This window comes from Diadema setosum, chromosome 8, assembly GCF_964275005.1.
Source record: "Diadema setosum chromosome 8, eeDiaSeto1, whole genome shotgun sequence".
Classification (NCBI taxonomy): domain Eukaryota; kingdom Metazoa; phylum Echinodermata; class Echinoidea; order Diadematoida; family Diadematidae; genus Diadema; species Diadema setosum.
In genome coordinates, this window is record NC_092692.1 from 7,410,653 (window position 1) to 7,426,372 (window position 15,720).

General features: G+C 39.6%; 1 protein-coding gene across 2 annotated transcripts in view; it reads right to left on the reverse strand.

The window, feature by feature from the left end:
* Positions 1-615: 615 nt before the first annotated feature.
* LOC140231651 (leukocyte receptor cluster member 8 homolog) overlaps positions 616-15,720 on the reverse strand; it is a 34,953-nt gene continuing 19,848 nt past the window's right edge. For both annotated transcript variants that reach the window (XM_072311805.1, XM_072311804.1), the window contains 10 exons: positions 13,150-13,182; positions 11,179-11,757; positions 10,438-10,635; positions 9,536-9,698; positions 7,990-8,079; positions 6,358-6,492; positions 5,812-5,880; positions 4,953-5,085; positions 4,045-4,252; positions 616-2,889 (listed from right to left, as the gene is read on the reverse strand). In XM_072311805.1, the coding sequence (XP_072167906.1) occupies positions 2,724-2,889; positions 4,045-4,252; positions 4,953-5,085; positions 5,812-5,880; positions 6,358-6,492; positions 7,990-8,079; positions 9,536-9,698; positions 10,438-10,635; positions 11,179-11,757; positions 13,150-13,182 (1,774 nt within the window). In that variant the 3' untranslated portion in view covers positions 616-2,723. The remainder of the gene's footprint in view (positions 2,890-4,044; positions 4,253-4,952; positions 5,086-5,811; positions 5,881-6,357; positions 6,493-7,989; positions 8,080-9,535; positions 9,699-10,437; positions 10,636-11,178; positions 11,758-13,149; positions 13,183-15,720) is intronic.

Here is a 15,720-nt window from a genome sequence, read left to right on the forward strand (position 1 = left end):
GAAAAGTTCTTCACAAACAATGTTAACAAAAATATGGGACATATGGACTGACAGACAAACCGACATACAGATGGACTAAAGGAAAGATAAATGGACTAAAGGAAAGATAGATGCCCAGAAATCATAAAGTCTACAGCATTCTTCTGGTAAGGAGGCATAGAAGAGTTGACTAAATATACTTTAAAGACAGTATCACCCAGCTGGTGCTCCAGACCATGCAACAGACTTGTTTCCAATGTAGAGGTTTTACATACACCATGCTAGAAAGTATACACACCTAACCACTAATACAGGTATTCATTACAATTTGAATTCGGATACCATGTCCTTAAGAGGTATTCACATACTTTTGCTACCTGCTCTGCTATTTTCATGATTTGAAGAGTGATAAAACTGTACACTCTTTCATAATTCTAATGCTTTACTTCACTGATATGGAATACTGAATTCGGTTAAGTCATCACCATAAATATATTAATGAACGCCAATTCATATAGTTGGCAACGAATCCTAAAAATTTGAAAGGTCCTAGGAGGGAGCTTACTGAGCTCCTCTACTGGCCTGAGATCACAATCCCAAAACTGGGAAACATTCATGCCAAGCTCTTTGTGCATTGTTTCCCTGAGAAAATACAATTTTGCATTGTCTTACACAAATACATTTCAAAATTCAAATGATAATATGCAATTATCAATATGTATGAATTAACACCAGTCCTAAGGTTTCTCCTTTCGTTTCAGTTTTCAGGGACATCTTTCCCCTTTCTCGTTACTCTTCAAGATTTCAATCATACATCAAGCGTCTTGGTCCTGTTGAACAATCAACCCCAGTTTTTACACAAAGTCAGAAATAATGCCAAGCAGCATCAAAGAAAGGCCCGAAAACTCTCATTTGCATGTTAGATAAGAACAAGACCATTGTGCCAAAATTAGTGAGTGACTCCACAAAGATTTTAGGAATCTTTTACAACTTTGGAGAAAATATAATTCAAAACAAAATAGCACAGCAGTCAGCTGCATTTTGAGAAGTATTGGCATGGGAAACAAATATCATAACTTATGTTGAAAACAGCAAAGGCAGGTAACAAAAATAAATGATTACAGTTCACACCGTACTACTTTCATAAAGCACCAGTGGAGCCAGACTGATAAGGGGAATGCCTTCAAAGTTTGCAAAATTATTTTTAAAAATGGCAGGTTAATTCAGTAAACATATGATGGGAGCCATGTTCATAACAACTCTTATGAAATAAATGAAATGCCTTCTCGTTCACTTATGCCAAAGGATTGATTTTTAATAAAGTTGCAAAAAACTATGATCTCACTAATTCAGAAGCAAATTCATACTCGTTCCTGATTTCAGGGACTGGCAAAATCAAAGGAGATCATACAGCTTTTTACAAACACATGTGTACTGTCCAGGTACAACAGTGAATTTTGCGCATGAGCTTAGTAAGGTGGTCATTTGTTTAATGGCAATATCAAGTTTTGGTCTTCGAGAGTGTTTTTTTTTTTCCTTTTTTTAAAATGCTCTGATTGCACAAGTGATGTATAATGCCTTTTATGAGTGAATGCTCAAGGAAAGCAAACTGTCTTTGATTAAAACAACTTTCTTGATATTTCTAAAGGCTATCAGAATTGGATGCAGGCACAGCATCTGTGTCTGTACCTGAATCAGTAATACTTACCACATAAAACATTTCAAAACTTCTACTCCAATTCTTGCATAGCATTAAGATTGCATACTTTTTCCTCAGTATTTCCTCTTTATGATTTGTGAATAGAAAACTGTGAGCATGGAATGAACTGCTTCTTCGGAATGACAGTATTCAAAGATGTCATGCTTCTAACCTGCCACAACTTTAAGAATCTAGAATTTGATAGATTTCCTTCCTCATGAATTCCTGCATTCCACCCTTCACTTGAGATCTACTGATGCCTTTATGAAAGAAGTTCACATGCAATGACTGGTTACAAGACTAAAAGGAAATACATGGCTTATATGAATATCTAGTCACTGACACTTCACAGTTTACAGTAAGGTAATGACATATCTACCCTGGATGCATATAAGCACTGTGTCCTTTCAAAGTGGGTAAATCATGTGTCAAAATTTTAACTCAGAAAGTAACTTCACTTCATAGAACTATCAAATGATTACATCAGCAACGTTTTCATTTTCCATTACAGATGTACGACAAGTAACAGGGGGAAAAGAAGAGAAAGCAACAAGATTAGTCAATCATTTCATCAGTTGTGCATCACGAATTACAGATAACATCTTGAAGTATATCTTGGCATCAAAGGAGTAACTTTTATGAAATTTTCAATTGATTTGAAAACTTGTGACCACAAATTTCACACTGATGAGCATTTTTTTTTTTACTGTCATCACCAATCATGAAAAGAAATCCAAATCACAGAAGCACCCCTTTAATGAAACTGACAATTTCTTGATGGTCACATAATGCTTATAAAATACATGGCTATCTGCATTTTCGTCAAATTGCTGGTGGTGCTTTTCACAAACAGTTACACCCTTTCTCCGTGTCCAGAACTGTATGATGCAAAATCATGTCAAATACAATATACCGTTTGGAAATGCTTTGAAGCCCTTCTCCACGCAATTGCTCCCAACCAGGGCTCTTCTCCATTGTTCAATTTGATTTGGTTCCCATGGTAACACAGAATTTGTGGAGTACTATTTTTCTCCCGGGAGATGCCCTAACTTCCGGCAGCTGTGACAGCAGCCGCACTTTGTTTGCAGTCCACCTTTGTTTTGTCTGCATTGAATACCACACCCATCTCTGCAAGGAAAGCAACGCAGTCTTCCGTACTGTTGAACGCCAGAGTGCTCACTATGTACTCTACTGAGATGGTGGGTCGGAATCTACTCCGTTTTAAGTGTGAAAAAAAAAAAGCGCCACAAAAGTGTTCATCACGTCAAGGAGGGCCGCAGAGGTGGTTGAGAGACGGGGAATGTAATGAAAAGCAAATAAAAACATGTCAGAAAAGATCCATTAAGTGTATCAAACAGCGATCAAGATATGAAAAGTCAATTGATATGGGGCAAAAATTCTCTAAATTGTCATCTAATTCTTTTTGTAGAATAAATGAATTAAGATTATAAATAAATTTGTTTACTTACCTTGGGGGAAAACCTGCCTCAGGAGTCTTTGACTACCATACAAAGTAATTAATTAATATTCTTTCTTTTTTTTTAGGGGTTATGTGGCATAAGCATACTCAAAAGCACCCACAATATATCATGATTGTCACAATCAAACCTGAAGGTGAAATAGGTAGAGTTGTGTTCTATTTCATGCAGCAATAATTGTTGTCTCAAAAGTTTCAAAAACAAACAAACGAAAATGACTGGTTGATTGGTTTAGCCAGGTTTGCAGCACTTGCAAGGCACTGAATGAAAAGCTGGCCTACAGAGCCTGGCTTATATCGGTAACCTTCATGCTACCACTTCGCATACGAAACATTAAAGAGAAGAAGTGAAAATCTATCACTTGACTATCATATCAACAGTATCCAACTAAACTGAATATACATTACTAGTAACTTACCTTTCTTTCTGTCAAAGAATGTACAACAGAATATATAAAGAATGCTTGAATAAATCTGCAAGACAACTTTTACTTAATAATTTATGCACGGACTGTTTATTGTTGTGTTAAAGCTTTATTTTAATTGATTTGAAGTTTTGCTAATTGAGTTATATCCTCATTCTCTCTCTGATAATTAAATGTAAAGAAGATCTATTGCCAAATTTTTCAATGATTGCCTTGTAGGCATCATAATTCCTTTTTGGGATCAATGACATGAACAATCTACCAGGGTCTCGTAATATTTACTTATACTTTAATAAGTTCCTACTTTTCATTGAATCTGAGATGGGATAAAGTCTCTGTCTCTTTTCAATAATCTTTCAAATAAGTGTTTGTTGTTTATTCTTGGCCTTAAAAAACACACACACACACACAAGGATCTGTCAAACAGACATGGCAGGATGAAAGAGCAAAAGAGGAATACGTACGACTTGATGATCATCTTGACCGCCTTCTTCCGCTCACGCGCTACAAACATATCAATGACATAGGGCCCCATTCGTGGGGCAGAACGATAAAGCTTGAAAAACTTATGATAGTCGGACATGGCCCAAGCGGAGCGCAGGGCCAGGGCGTGTTTTACCATTGGGTCCTCTCGTGACTCTGCTTTCAAGTGTGCGAGGGCAGTGTTCATTTCTGGATTTCAGGGAGGTCAAGGGTTATCACTCTTGTTTATATCTTTATCTCTCTCTCTTTAAAGAATAAGGAAAGATTACTTTGAAGGACCAATCATAACAATTCAAAGGGGCACAACAATACATCAAAACTACCTAAGTTGGTTATAACAAGATCAGAGGGCTGGGAATGAATGAAAATTGTAGTGGAAAAAGTGCACACATGTAGACATACTCAGAATGATATAAGCAAAATACAAAGAACTTTTCATTATATTTATTACTACCAATGTCTTCCCTTGGAAGTAAAGCATATCATTATCCTATGATAGTAATGAGTACGAGGCTAAAGATTTCGACCATTTAATCCAGTAGAATTATGATAGTAGGTGGTCCTGATTTTTCTTTTTTTCTTTTTCAAGATGTTCTCTAGAACATGCTAGTAAATGATGCAGTATATTCTGCAGGTGCTCAAAAAATTAGAGTTCACGATAAAGAATGCTTACACATCAGTCTCACGGGCATGCCATTCATCAATCCACCAACCATGAAGCTGAAAGAGTCCGCAGTAATTCGATACAAGGCACATCAGTGATAATATTGAACTAATCTCTTTTTTTTTAACATTAAAGATGATAGTTTGGTGGAATATCATGCATGATTAAATAATGCATGCACTTCCTGGGTAGACATCTCCCTCTAGTGGCAGATAAAAAGGATACCCATTGTGTTCTCCATGAAGATTTGGTAGAGAATGCTGTATGCCTGGAACTCGTGCACATTGCCTGGGATGTTGTCGTTGTTGTAGAGTGCTTTCAGCTGCGTCTGGCACTGGTTGAATTCTGGGACATCTCCCTGAAAGGTGAAATATTATATTCATGCCTCCACTTATGTGTTGTTTGTTTGTTTGGTTTGTTTAACTGAAATTAGTGTTAAACTTTTGATCTCAATACAAAATATTGAACTCCAAATTTTTCAGCTGTCAACACTATAGCCTTCATCAGCGGAATGACCTGTCTTATTTTTGCAATGAGATCAAAACTTCAACACCAATTTCAGTGGAATTTCCAATACAGATGAGCTTTTACTCTAATAGTTTTTTTGTTTGTTTTGAGACAGAAAAAAAGGGTTCACAAACACTGTTGTACACCCTAGTTTTACAAAATTATATGCTGCAAAACGTAAATTGTGGATTAAAACAGCACAGCTCTGTAAGAAAACACACAAAACCATGAACAGTCAAATTTACCCAATACGAATATGTATTTTTCCTGGCTCACAGGAAGATCAATCTATGTGATTTTTTGTGGGTTTTGGCTGCAGGGTGACACTTTAGTGTAACACTGGTTCATTCATCACAATAGCTGATCATCTGAAAGCAGTGACAGATCACTGCACATAGGACCTTCTTTGCATACTTCCAAAGCATAAAACTTTGACTATGTGTGAATTGACAGAACAGAAATACAACTCAAATGACATGCATTAGCCATTCTCTTGAAGAGTCTTCACTGCATTTATCCTCTATAGAAATAAGCAATGGCCTCAACAGGGAGAGATACATGTATATTGACAGCTTACCTTCTCCAAGGCTATTCTACCGTGGGTCTCGTACACCTCCACCGAAAATTCATTCCTGATGCACTGGATCTAGAACAACAAAAAAATAGACAAACACACAATGAAGCAAAATATGAGAAAGATGATATCATACTTACTGCTCCTCTAGCATTCTAACATCATAGACAGGTAACCATTATTCCAATCACCATCCATTTATGGGGCCATACTTTCAGCTAGCATTACTTATCATTAACAAATCAATATGAAGACAACACCTTCATCAAAGAACAGATATGATATCTAAAAAAAGAAAATAGAACTGGTGCAATAAAACAACTTTGTGAAAGGTGTAATACATGCACGATCCGCACATTCAGTTTCAATCGTTTCCTAGATGTGGGGTTAGGTTTTTTAGATTCATTCAGTGGTGGTAGTGTTTAGATGGAAACAAAGAGACAACAGCAGCAACAACACACAAGCAAATGTCTGATGATATTCCAACCCCTAAATCGATTAGCCCCTTCTTGTCCCTTCTGTGGGAGGTAGGGTGGGGGGTTGTCTCACCGTGAGATCCTGTCGGATGGATTTGAGCTGCTCGCAGACAAATCTGTAGTCTCCTTTCTCCTTCCAGCGCTCCTTGACCTTGGTCAAGGCCTTGCGAAGGACGGACAGGGGGCGTACCTGGGACGGATCCGGGGCCTGGCGGGGCAGAGGTCAAAGGTCATATGGTGATAGGTTAGGATCATGGTGAAAAGTACATTCAAAATAGGGCAGTTATTACGATTAAGGGTAACCCAAAATTCATGCATTCTTTTTTCCTTCATGAAGACCCTGTAAGGAACCATTCTGCAGTTCCAGTTTCTTGCATTTCAAAAAGTGGAGTCGATTGTGCATGCATTACTCAATTGAATGCGCCAGTTATACTTTGTAACTCTATTTTTTTTTGTGTGTGTGAATTGGGACTTCCCGAAAATTTTGTGAGTGGCTGAATTCATGATCATGGAGTACAATACTGCATAGAGAAATGTATGTATGCACATCCAATTTGTGTCGAGATCAGAGTTAATAATTTTGCAGTGATATATTCGCGACTAGCACCTAACTTGCGAAATTCACAAAAATAAAACCCCAACAAAATTTATGGTGTAAACAATATTTGCTTTGATGTCGGGCAATAAACTGGGCATGCTTTCTCACTGTGTTATATAGAGGTACATGTATGCTTGAAATTTGATAAATTTGAGCATGCACCAACATCATCTGCTCATTATCTCCTGAATGGTTCTGCCTCTCAATGGCCACACTCTCGCTTGAGCACACAAAGTTGGAGTGAAGAGATCAGCTCATCTTCACATGAAAGGGACAACCAATCAATCCATTCTATCACAGTCATCTGAAGTGCTGTTTATTTCAGGTTTGGGAATTCTACTGGAATCTCACAGTAACAAAGGCAACAACAACAACAAAACAGCAAGAGAAGAGAAGACTGCAGCTGTAGCAAACAAACATTTCACAAAAATTTAAATTGTGGTGGAATTTCTCAATGAAAATCTAAAATAATTCTATGAAGGAAATAATTGGGATATATTTGTATCCTAGGATCAACAATCAATCTGTCTAATCTTGTCTAAACTAATCTAATCTACAGTGTATGTATACTTATGTCTGTTGCATGTAAATGTATGTGTGTAGCATGCATGTGTATTTAATGTATGCATGTTTGTGTGTGAGTGCATATGTATGTATGCATGTATATATGTATGTATGTGTGCTGGCTTGTATGTGTATTCCATATTTGTATGTCATGTTTAAATGTATTTAAGTGTGCATGTTTGGGTGCATGTATGAATGTATGTATCCATTTACCCATCTACTGATCTGATGTATCTTTCCATCATTCTATCTAACCATCCATCCATCCATCTATAGTTTCTTCATATCTTTTTTCAAGTTCTCTGTTTATGTCACATTTCACATTGACTTTGAACAAAGGTGTAATCTCAGATTGAAAGAAAGAGATGATTAAGTGTAATGTATGCATTGTATTTGTTGTATTTTTTTAATTTGAAATGGAAATAAACGAAATGAAACGAAATGTATACATCTAAACGATTTAAAATAGAAAACTCTTGTTGGCAACACATGGACATGGAGTGTGAACTTGAGGTGGTTGCCATCAAGTGTGGCCAGCCTTACTGAGGTGAGCCTGAGGTATTGCTTCCACAGCTCCTGACTGGTACCAACAATGGGCTCCATGGACCACTCCGTGTCATCCCCATCCCCAGTCTGCAACAAAAATCAAAGCAAGAACACTCCAGTTACTATCATACATGGCAAATTGAAATACACATATATGGATAAATGACTTCATCGAATATACAAATGACGCACGGGTCTGAGTGCATCAGTCGGAATTGTGTGCGTAAGCTTACTATGGAATGCTTAACCCACGAGGCGAAGCCGAGTGGGTTTAGGGTAAATTCCATAGTTACCGCACGCACACTATATTCCGACTGATGCACGAATAGACATGTGCGTCATCTGTTTTATAGAATGGGTAATTTTCTTGCCAAAAACCAATTTTTCTATCGTGTTACCCGATGACAAATTTATTGGGTGCATTTCCTTTTGGCTTGCCATAGATGAGTCCTAAAAACATGCATCAGTTTCTACTGGACGCATGTTTTTTCTTCAGAACCATGCATCCAGTAAAAACTGATGCATGATTGTTTTAGCCAATAGGCGTCTCGTACTGATTGCGCGAACGATTGCTTAGTGTGCGAACCTTTGTTACAAGTGAGCGTACTCTTGCTACAAGTGCGCTATGACACGTTTACCACTGTGACTCAGCATGCGGCCAGTACAAATCAACACATAGCTCTCGACGAATGAGATCGCAGGATTCTCACTACCCATTCTATAAAATACAAATGATGCACAGGACAGAGTGGATCTGTGAGAATTGGATGCGCAAGTTTAACTTTGGAACTGTTTAAACCCACGAGTGCAGCCAGTGGGTTTTAGACAGTTTCCAAAGTTAAACAAGAGCATCTAATTCTCACTGATCCACGAGACAGGCCTGTGCATTATTTGTTTTATAAAATGGGACCAAAAATACATGAAATTCAACCTTTTTCCCCATCATGCATCCGGTACACCAACAACACAGTACAAAGCTTGAGCCATGCATTTGGATTTTATGGATTTTACTGGATGTATGGCTCAGTATTCTGATTCTGATTCTGATCAGTAAAAACCGATGCATGATGATTGACAAATCAGATTACAGACATTCTAAAGCCCATTTTATAAACATACATGACTGCATTAAGAATTACATTCATAAACAGATGTTTTCATTTGCAATTGAAATTACGGGTTTGGACGTAAATTGGTAGCACTTTGATTGGGGAATACATCTGTTAAGTGAGGTAGATACTTACTGTCACTAGTGTAAACTGGGATTTTGTTTCCCTTCTCTCTCTTTAGCTCTGAGATAGGATCAATTATTTTTTTTTTACCATTATATAAGACATTAAAAATCAAAAATTGGCAGTCAAATGGCCTATATTACTGTGGCACACAAAAGGATTTATTCATAGGCTTAAGTCACTGTCAATTGCAAGATTCTAACACAGGCTTCATAAACACATATTTCTGCTGCAAAAAGACATTCGCCAAACAGTTCTTGTATGTACAGACAAACGGAGGGTGAACCAAGGAAAGAGAATGGGTTTCTCACCAGGACGTCGTTGATCTGGAGGCTGAGTTTCTGGGTGCGCTGCTTCTTGGTGCCCAGCTTGGGCCCCTCCTCCTCACCCAGCATGTCCTGGAAGCGGGCTGCTCTCTTCTGCATGCGCATGGTACGTTCCCTCTCATCCACGTAGTCTATGTTCCCCACATTGCTAGAGTGTAGACAAACAAGTTCACGGAAGGGACGTTAACATTTTCAAGGCACAAAAAATGCGGGTCTCAATCCCGATTTGCCTTTTATATATTCAATACAAAAGGTGACATCCTTACTCTACTTTCCGTACCTCCAAACTCCATCATATCGAATATTTTCTCACTTTTCTCCTGTTTTCTCACTTTGCCTACAAGTTACATACACTGTAAAATCAACTTGTAAAAAGCATACAACACTTGGTATCACACTTTCCTTTACTTGTCCCCGAGGTACTTACAATATGACAAAACACACATGTAGCTTACATAACATTTATATATAACTCCAAAATTCCCCCCCCAATTTTTTTTTTTAAATCAAGCAAAACAATGGAAGAGGAATGATGCAGCACATGGCATTTACGAAACTTCTGTTTGTTATCAATAATGCCATCCAACCCCCTCCCCCTCTAACCCACCATGTTCATGCAGAATTATCTCAATCAAAGAATAGGGTTTTGTGTTTGCATCACAGAAATATTGACTATGACAGAAATTGACCTCTTTCAAAACATGGTCCTTCATTCAAAAGCAAATAGGAAAGACTGTAGCACTTTCATGTAGTGAGATCCAGAGGAAGTTCTTAAGATCAGAAACTATAATCCAGAGCCTTTTCCTGTACTGGCAGAAATCACTGTCATCTACATGTAATTGCTAGCCAATTCTAGAAGTCAATGGATGACCCTTTCTCCAACTCACCGATTCTTCCCTTTCTGTCCTTTCTTTCCTGGATTCCGGTCAGCCCGCTTGGGCATCTTGTCCTCCTCAGCCTCGGGGCTCCGGCCCCTGCCCCTCCCGCGACCTCTGCCACGACCTTTGCCCTTGCCCTTCTTCTCACTGCTGAATGGAATGTAGTCCCGGGATTCCCGGGGATCGGGACTTCTGGGACTTCTCTCACTGAAAGATGAGGTGTGGGATAATGGGAGTGTGAGTGGAATAAATTATACAAGAAAACAACTTTATTGAACAATCAAAACATTGTGCAGGGGCTTGGGTTGACATGCACTAGTCTATTACTTCTAAATTTAAAGTCGTACATTCTATTCTGCAATTCTATTACATGAATGCATCCCTGGGACCCTCATTCATCCTACAATGTTGCACAAGTCCTTTTTGTACTTAGCATTTTCTCCTAAAGAACACAAAAATCTCAGCAGAAAAATTGACTGTACACCAGGTGACGTAATGGAATAGAGGTTTTTTTCTCTCTCTCTGTTTTGATGACTCAATCCATCGAGCATTTATGGCACATTTTCTGCAAAACATTTCTCATTTTATCCACTTGCACATAATAATTTATAATTTCATGAGGGGCTTCTGATGCACCAAGAACATCAATCGCTTGGATATCTCCAAGAGTTTCTCTCATGATATATGATGCTTCGTTACTACCGTAAACATTCTCGGTGGTTATGATGGGGTTCAGGTGCAACAACTCACCCTCTTCTTCTGCCTCTCCTTCTGCGCCCTTTCAACGAAGGCGACCAACTCCTACTCCTGGATCTGGACCTGGATCTTGACCTAGACCTGGACCTAGACCTAGAACTTCCGCTGTCATCACTGTAAATGCTTTCCCTCGAGAAGCCATAGATTTTGCGTCCATGGCGGCCCTTGGCTGGCTCAGCAGGCTTGGCCCCGTAGCCGCGGCTATGCTGGTTGTCAGCTGCCCCAGCTTGCGCCCTCTCTTGACTCTTGGCCCACTGGCCACGCCCCCTGCCCCGCCCACGGCCAAGTCCTGGCATGCGCCCCACTGTGGGCTCCATGTAGGTCTGGCCCTGGCTGTAGTACTGGGACTTTTGCTGGCCCCTGCCGGCGCTCCAGGGAGCCTCTTGCTGGTGCAGAGGGGGCTGGGGGCCGGGGTCACTGCCATGGGTTATGGGGAGGGGCTCTTGGCTCCAATCCTTGGTCATGACGGTGCCCTGGTTGTGAGCCTCCATGAGGATCTTCTTCAGGTGTGTCTCTGCCTTATCCTTCTCACTCTCATTTTGGCAAGAGTTGAACACCCTTGAAACATAGTCCCTGCAGACATACATAAAGTATAACATATCACATTGTTGCATACGGTATATAAAACAATACTTACTGTGTACAGCGCTATATGCATACTATATACACAAAACAGACACATGTATACAAGCAATGACAATGTACATGTACACACACAGCCACATTGATAATGAAGTCAAGCGATCTCAAGTATTAAAGCCATAGCACACGGTCTACATATTTGTCATTTCTGACTAGCAAGGGCAGACTAGCACAGGTGATGACCACCATATAACACTGCATTACTTAGTGAAAATTATACAAAGATGGGTACTGCGCATGAAAATTTCCAATGAATGTTAGTCATGGCATCCAGAGAGCCAATCAAGATAACCAAATAAGTCACATGACTATTAAGAGGTTGCTTCCCCTTGTGCATATGCCTTACAGTTGTGTTGTATATATTACAGTTGTCTTGTGTATATTACAGCCAATACTCTCTGGACCAGAAGTGTGATTTGTTTCAATTTACCACAGAGGTTTTGATTTTCTTCATTCTGCAATCTGGGAAAGAATATCATATCAACATGTGACTACAGAAGAGTCAATACAATGAAGTTCCTCCACAGAAAAAAAAAAAGTGAAATCAGCCTCTACTGAGGCCAATCCGGGGAGGTGAGATCCCACCTCCCTGGTCAATCATTGTTGGAGTGTTAAAGGAGACCTCTGGATGATTTTCAAACTTTTATACACAGTTTGAATTTGAACAACAGTAAATTAGCTGTACTGAATACAGAGTTTTAGAATTCATAGTGATTGGGATGAGGAATGAGAATGTTTTCAAAATCTACAACGAATGGCAATGAACAAGGATGATGACATGGCAGCCTCACCATAAGAATGCATGAGTTGGGGCTCATGGAAGCAGAACAAATGAAGAAGGCATGCATAGATTCTAAACAGGTGAACTTGTTGAGCAGGCAGTATTGTAATGGAAATACACTGCAATATTTCTGAAATATGAAAACCTCATATATCATCAACATTGTTCAGTGTAATTCGTGTAAGGTTTTTCAGAGTATTGGTTTCTCTGCTCAAGGACCACAATGAATTCCACAAATCTATACATGGGGCTGTCGATTTATGCACTACATGATGTGAAATTATGAAAGTCATCTGAAATAGCATAGAACAGTCACATGACCCGAATGGCTTGATATCTCTTCCCACCTCCCTGGTTGATACTACGTCAAAAAAATGGAATACCGACTTGACAGATCACTTTAAGCACAGACAATGTGTTTACTTGATGATTGCTAGAACTTTCACTTATATAGTTTTCACGGCACTTCCATGCAAGATCAATTCGGAGAAGTCATATGAACCAATGAATAAACTTTTACTGAAGGACAGGGGGAGACTTACTTCAAGGTTGGTGGCCAGTCCGAAGGGCTTACACTGCATATATGCAAAGGAAACAAGAATAGAAGAAAACACATTAAATTTCATGTTGCTGAAAATATGATTGCACACTCACAAAATGTGTTGAAAAACTACTAAACAACATTGAGCTGTATACTGTTGTTGTCAACCAAGCACAATGCAAGTCATTTGGCACTGTCAAGTAATCTGTACAACCAGGAACAAACAAAAAGTCTTTCTACCTGAGTGGTATACAGTAGTTTTAAAGAACTTCAAGAGAAAAAAGAAGAAATACTGGTAAGCATATTTTCACATTTTGTTGACCTGTATATGCAGGATGTAATACTGTTGAACATGTGTTCATGGAAATGCGCAAGTGGATATATCTTACTCAGAATTTTGAAATTGTATATTGTATATTGTATACAATGTATATATGTATATGTATACTATGTGCGGAGCTCACATCATGAGCATGTGGGGCACAATATTTGTGACTCTTTTCCCATTGTGCTGCTTACATTCGGTGTTCAGTCTCATGTTTTGTGCACAAATTTTTAGAGTACTTGAACATTTCTCAGGTTTTTGCACATGTGTCTCATATGTTTCATTACATGTTATTTTGAGCATGTTGCCAATTCATGAAGTTATTGCATAACATGCTGCTGGCTTTTGAGGATGTTGTGCAAGAATGTGAGCATGTTGCAGCAACATGCTCAAACTCCTTATGGACCACCCTGTGCTTATTCCTAAATCACAGAGACTGAACTTTTCTCTTGTTAGGATTTTAAAAAAGAAAAGAAGGAGAAAAAAAAGAGTAAGTGATGTATGCTTTTAGGAAGCCACATGCACATTCAAGGAGACTTGGTTTCTCTGCAGATAGTTCTTATTGGTGTCCTAGGCATGTGGATAAGTGAGTTTGCATCACCCTGTCTACCCGAGCTGAAGTTAAATCACTCACTTGGACCCCGTTTACAGCCCGGCCTCAATTGCGCGGCTGAGCCTCGCAATTTTGTCCGTTTACACTGCTGGGCTCGGCCGCGCTTTTAATTCAAACTTTTCAATATTTTGTCGTAGTGGTGCTCTGCTTGTAAACAAACGCAATTTGGTATAGCCTGGTTTTCAGACCCTTTGCCAACTGGATACCGTGGCGACGAAGTCGCCGTTCGGGCAAAGGCCTTTGCCGAAGGAAAAATCCTTTGCAAGACAAAACCACCTTAAACTATACTAGTTTTCCACGTTGAGGGGGTTGATATCGTGAATAGCGAAATAGTATGGGCAGAGGGTCTGGAAGCCAGACTAAAATTGGCCGCGCATTTGGCCCAGTTTGCGTTTACACCAAGAAGAGGCCGGGTCAGCCGCGGCTCGGCCGCGGCCGAGACCACCTCCAGAGCGAGGCCAAATGCGAGGCCAATTTTGGCCTCGCATTTGGCCTTTTGCGCGTTTACACTGAAGCGGGGCTGGGCTCGGCCGCGGCTCGGCCGCGGCTCGGCCGCGGCTCGGCCACGGCCGAGCCTCGCACTGTAAACGGGGTCTGAGAGTCCACTACACTTTGCTATGCACTCATGCAAGACATGGACTGGGCATGTCTGCTGAGTGGTCCCACAGAACTACTGAATCACATGCAGCAATGTTGACTCAATTTCACTCCAGCAGTCCAATGGTTATGCTCAAACAGGGGAGACTGGCCATACTGCATGCCTGTGATCTTTCACACATCAATATCAGAGAAAAGAGATGGAGAGTTTAGTACCTCTTTCCCTTTGTGTCTGTTTGGGTTTGGTTTAAGAATTTTAATTTTTAATACTAAACTTCCCATGTAATGGTGGGGAAAACAAATCTGTGAAAAACATTTTTACGCAAATCTTCTTTAATGTACATGTAAGTACCATTTCCATCATATGGACTTTCAAACTCCACAAAATTTTTTTTCTTTCTTTTTGAAAGGTAAGTCAATAATTGTGCCCTTACACAGTTTACGTATGAGCTGAATACTGCACTGAAATATGATTACAAAAAGTCTACACGCCAACGGTGACAAACAGATAATGAGCTATGACATAGATCCGTCATTTGCATACCACCTATCACAGTGCGTTGAGCGTTAAAGAATAATACATATTCATGATGCAATCACGCGCCGCAAATGCTACGTTGAGCTAATGTATTAATGAAATCTAAATAGTAATAAAGATGCGCGCACCTATGGTCACGTCACAAATTTGCATACGCGCTAAGTCACGATCATGCATTGACCCTATGCAACCTTGTAAGGCCAATGACATTTAGCCAATCAGCGTAGCATATTCATGTGAGAAGCACGCAATTGCTTTAGTGTATGAACATATTGGTGGCTTTAAATTCACTCGGGGCTTAACTGACATGGTTTATTGATATTGAAAAGGTACCGATGGCGAAGTTTCACGAAATTCCTCCAAACTCAGTATGAATACACGTGAGTATTTGCTGCAACTTACTAGGCAGGTGCATTGTACAAATACAACAGGTATGGCAGTAAAATAACCCTCCCAAAATGGCCTTGAGGCTCACAGTTGGCACACCGCGCCGTCAATG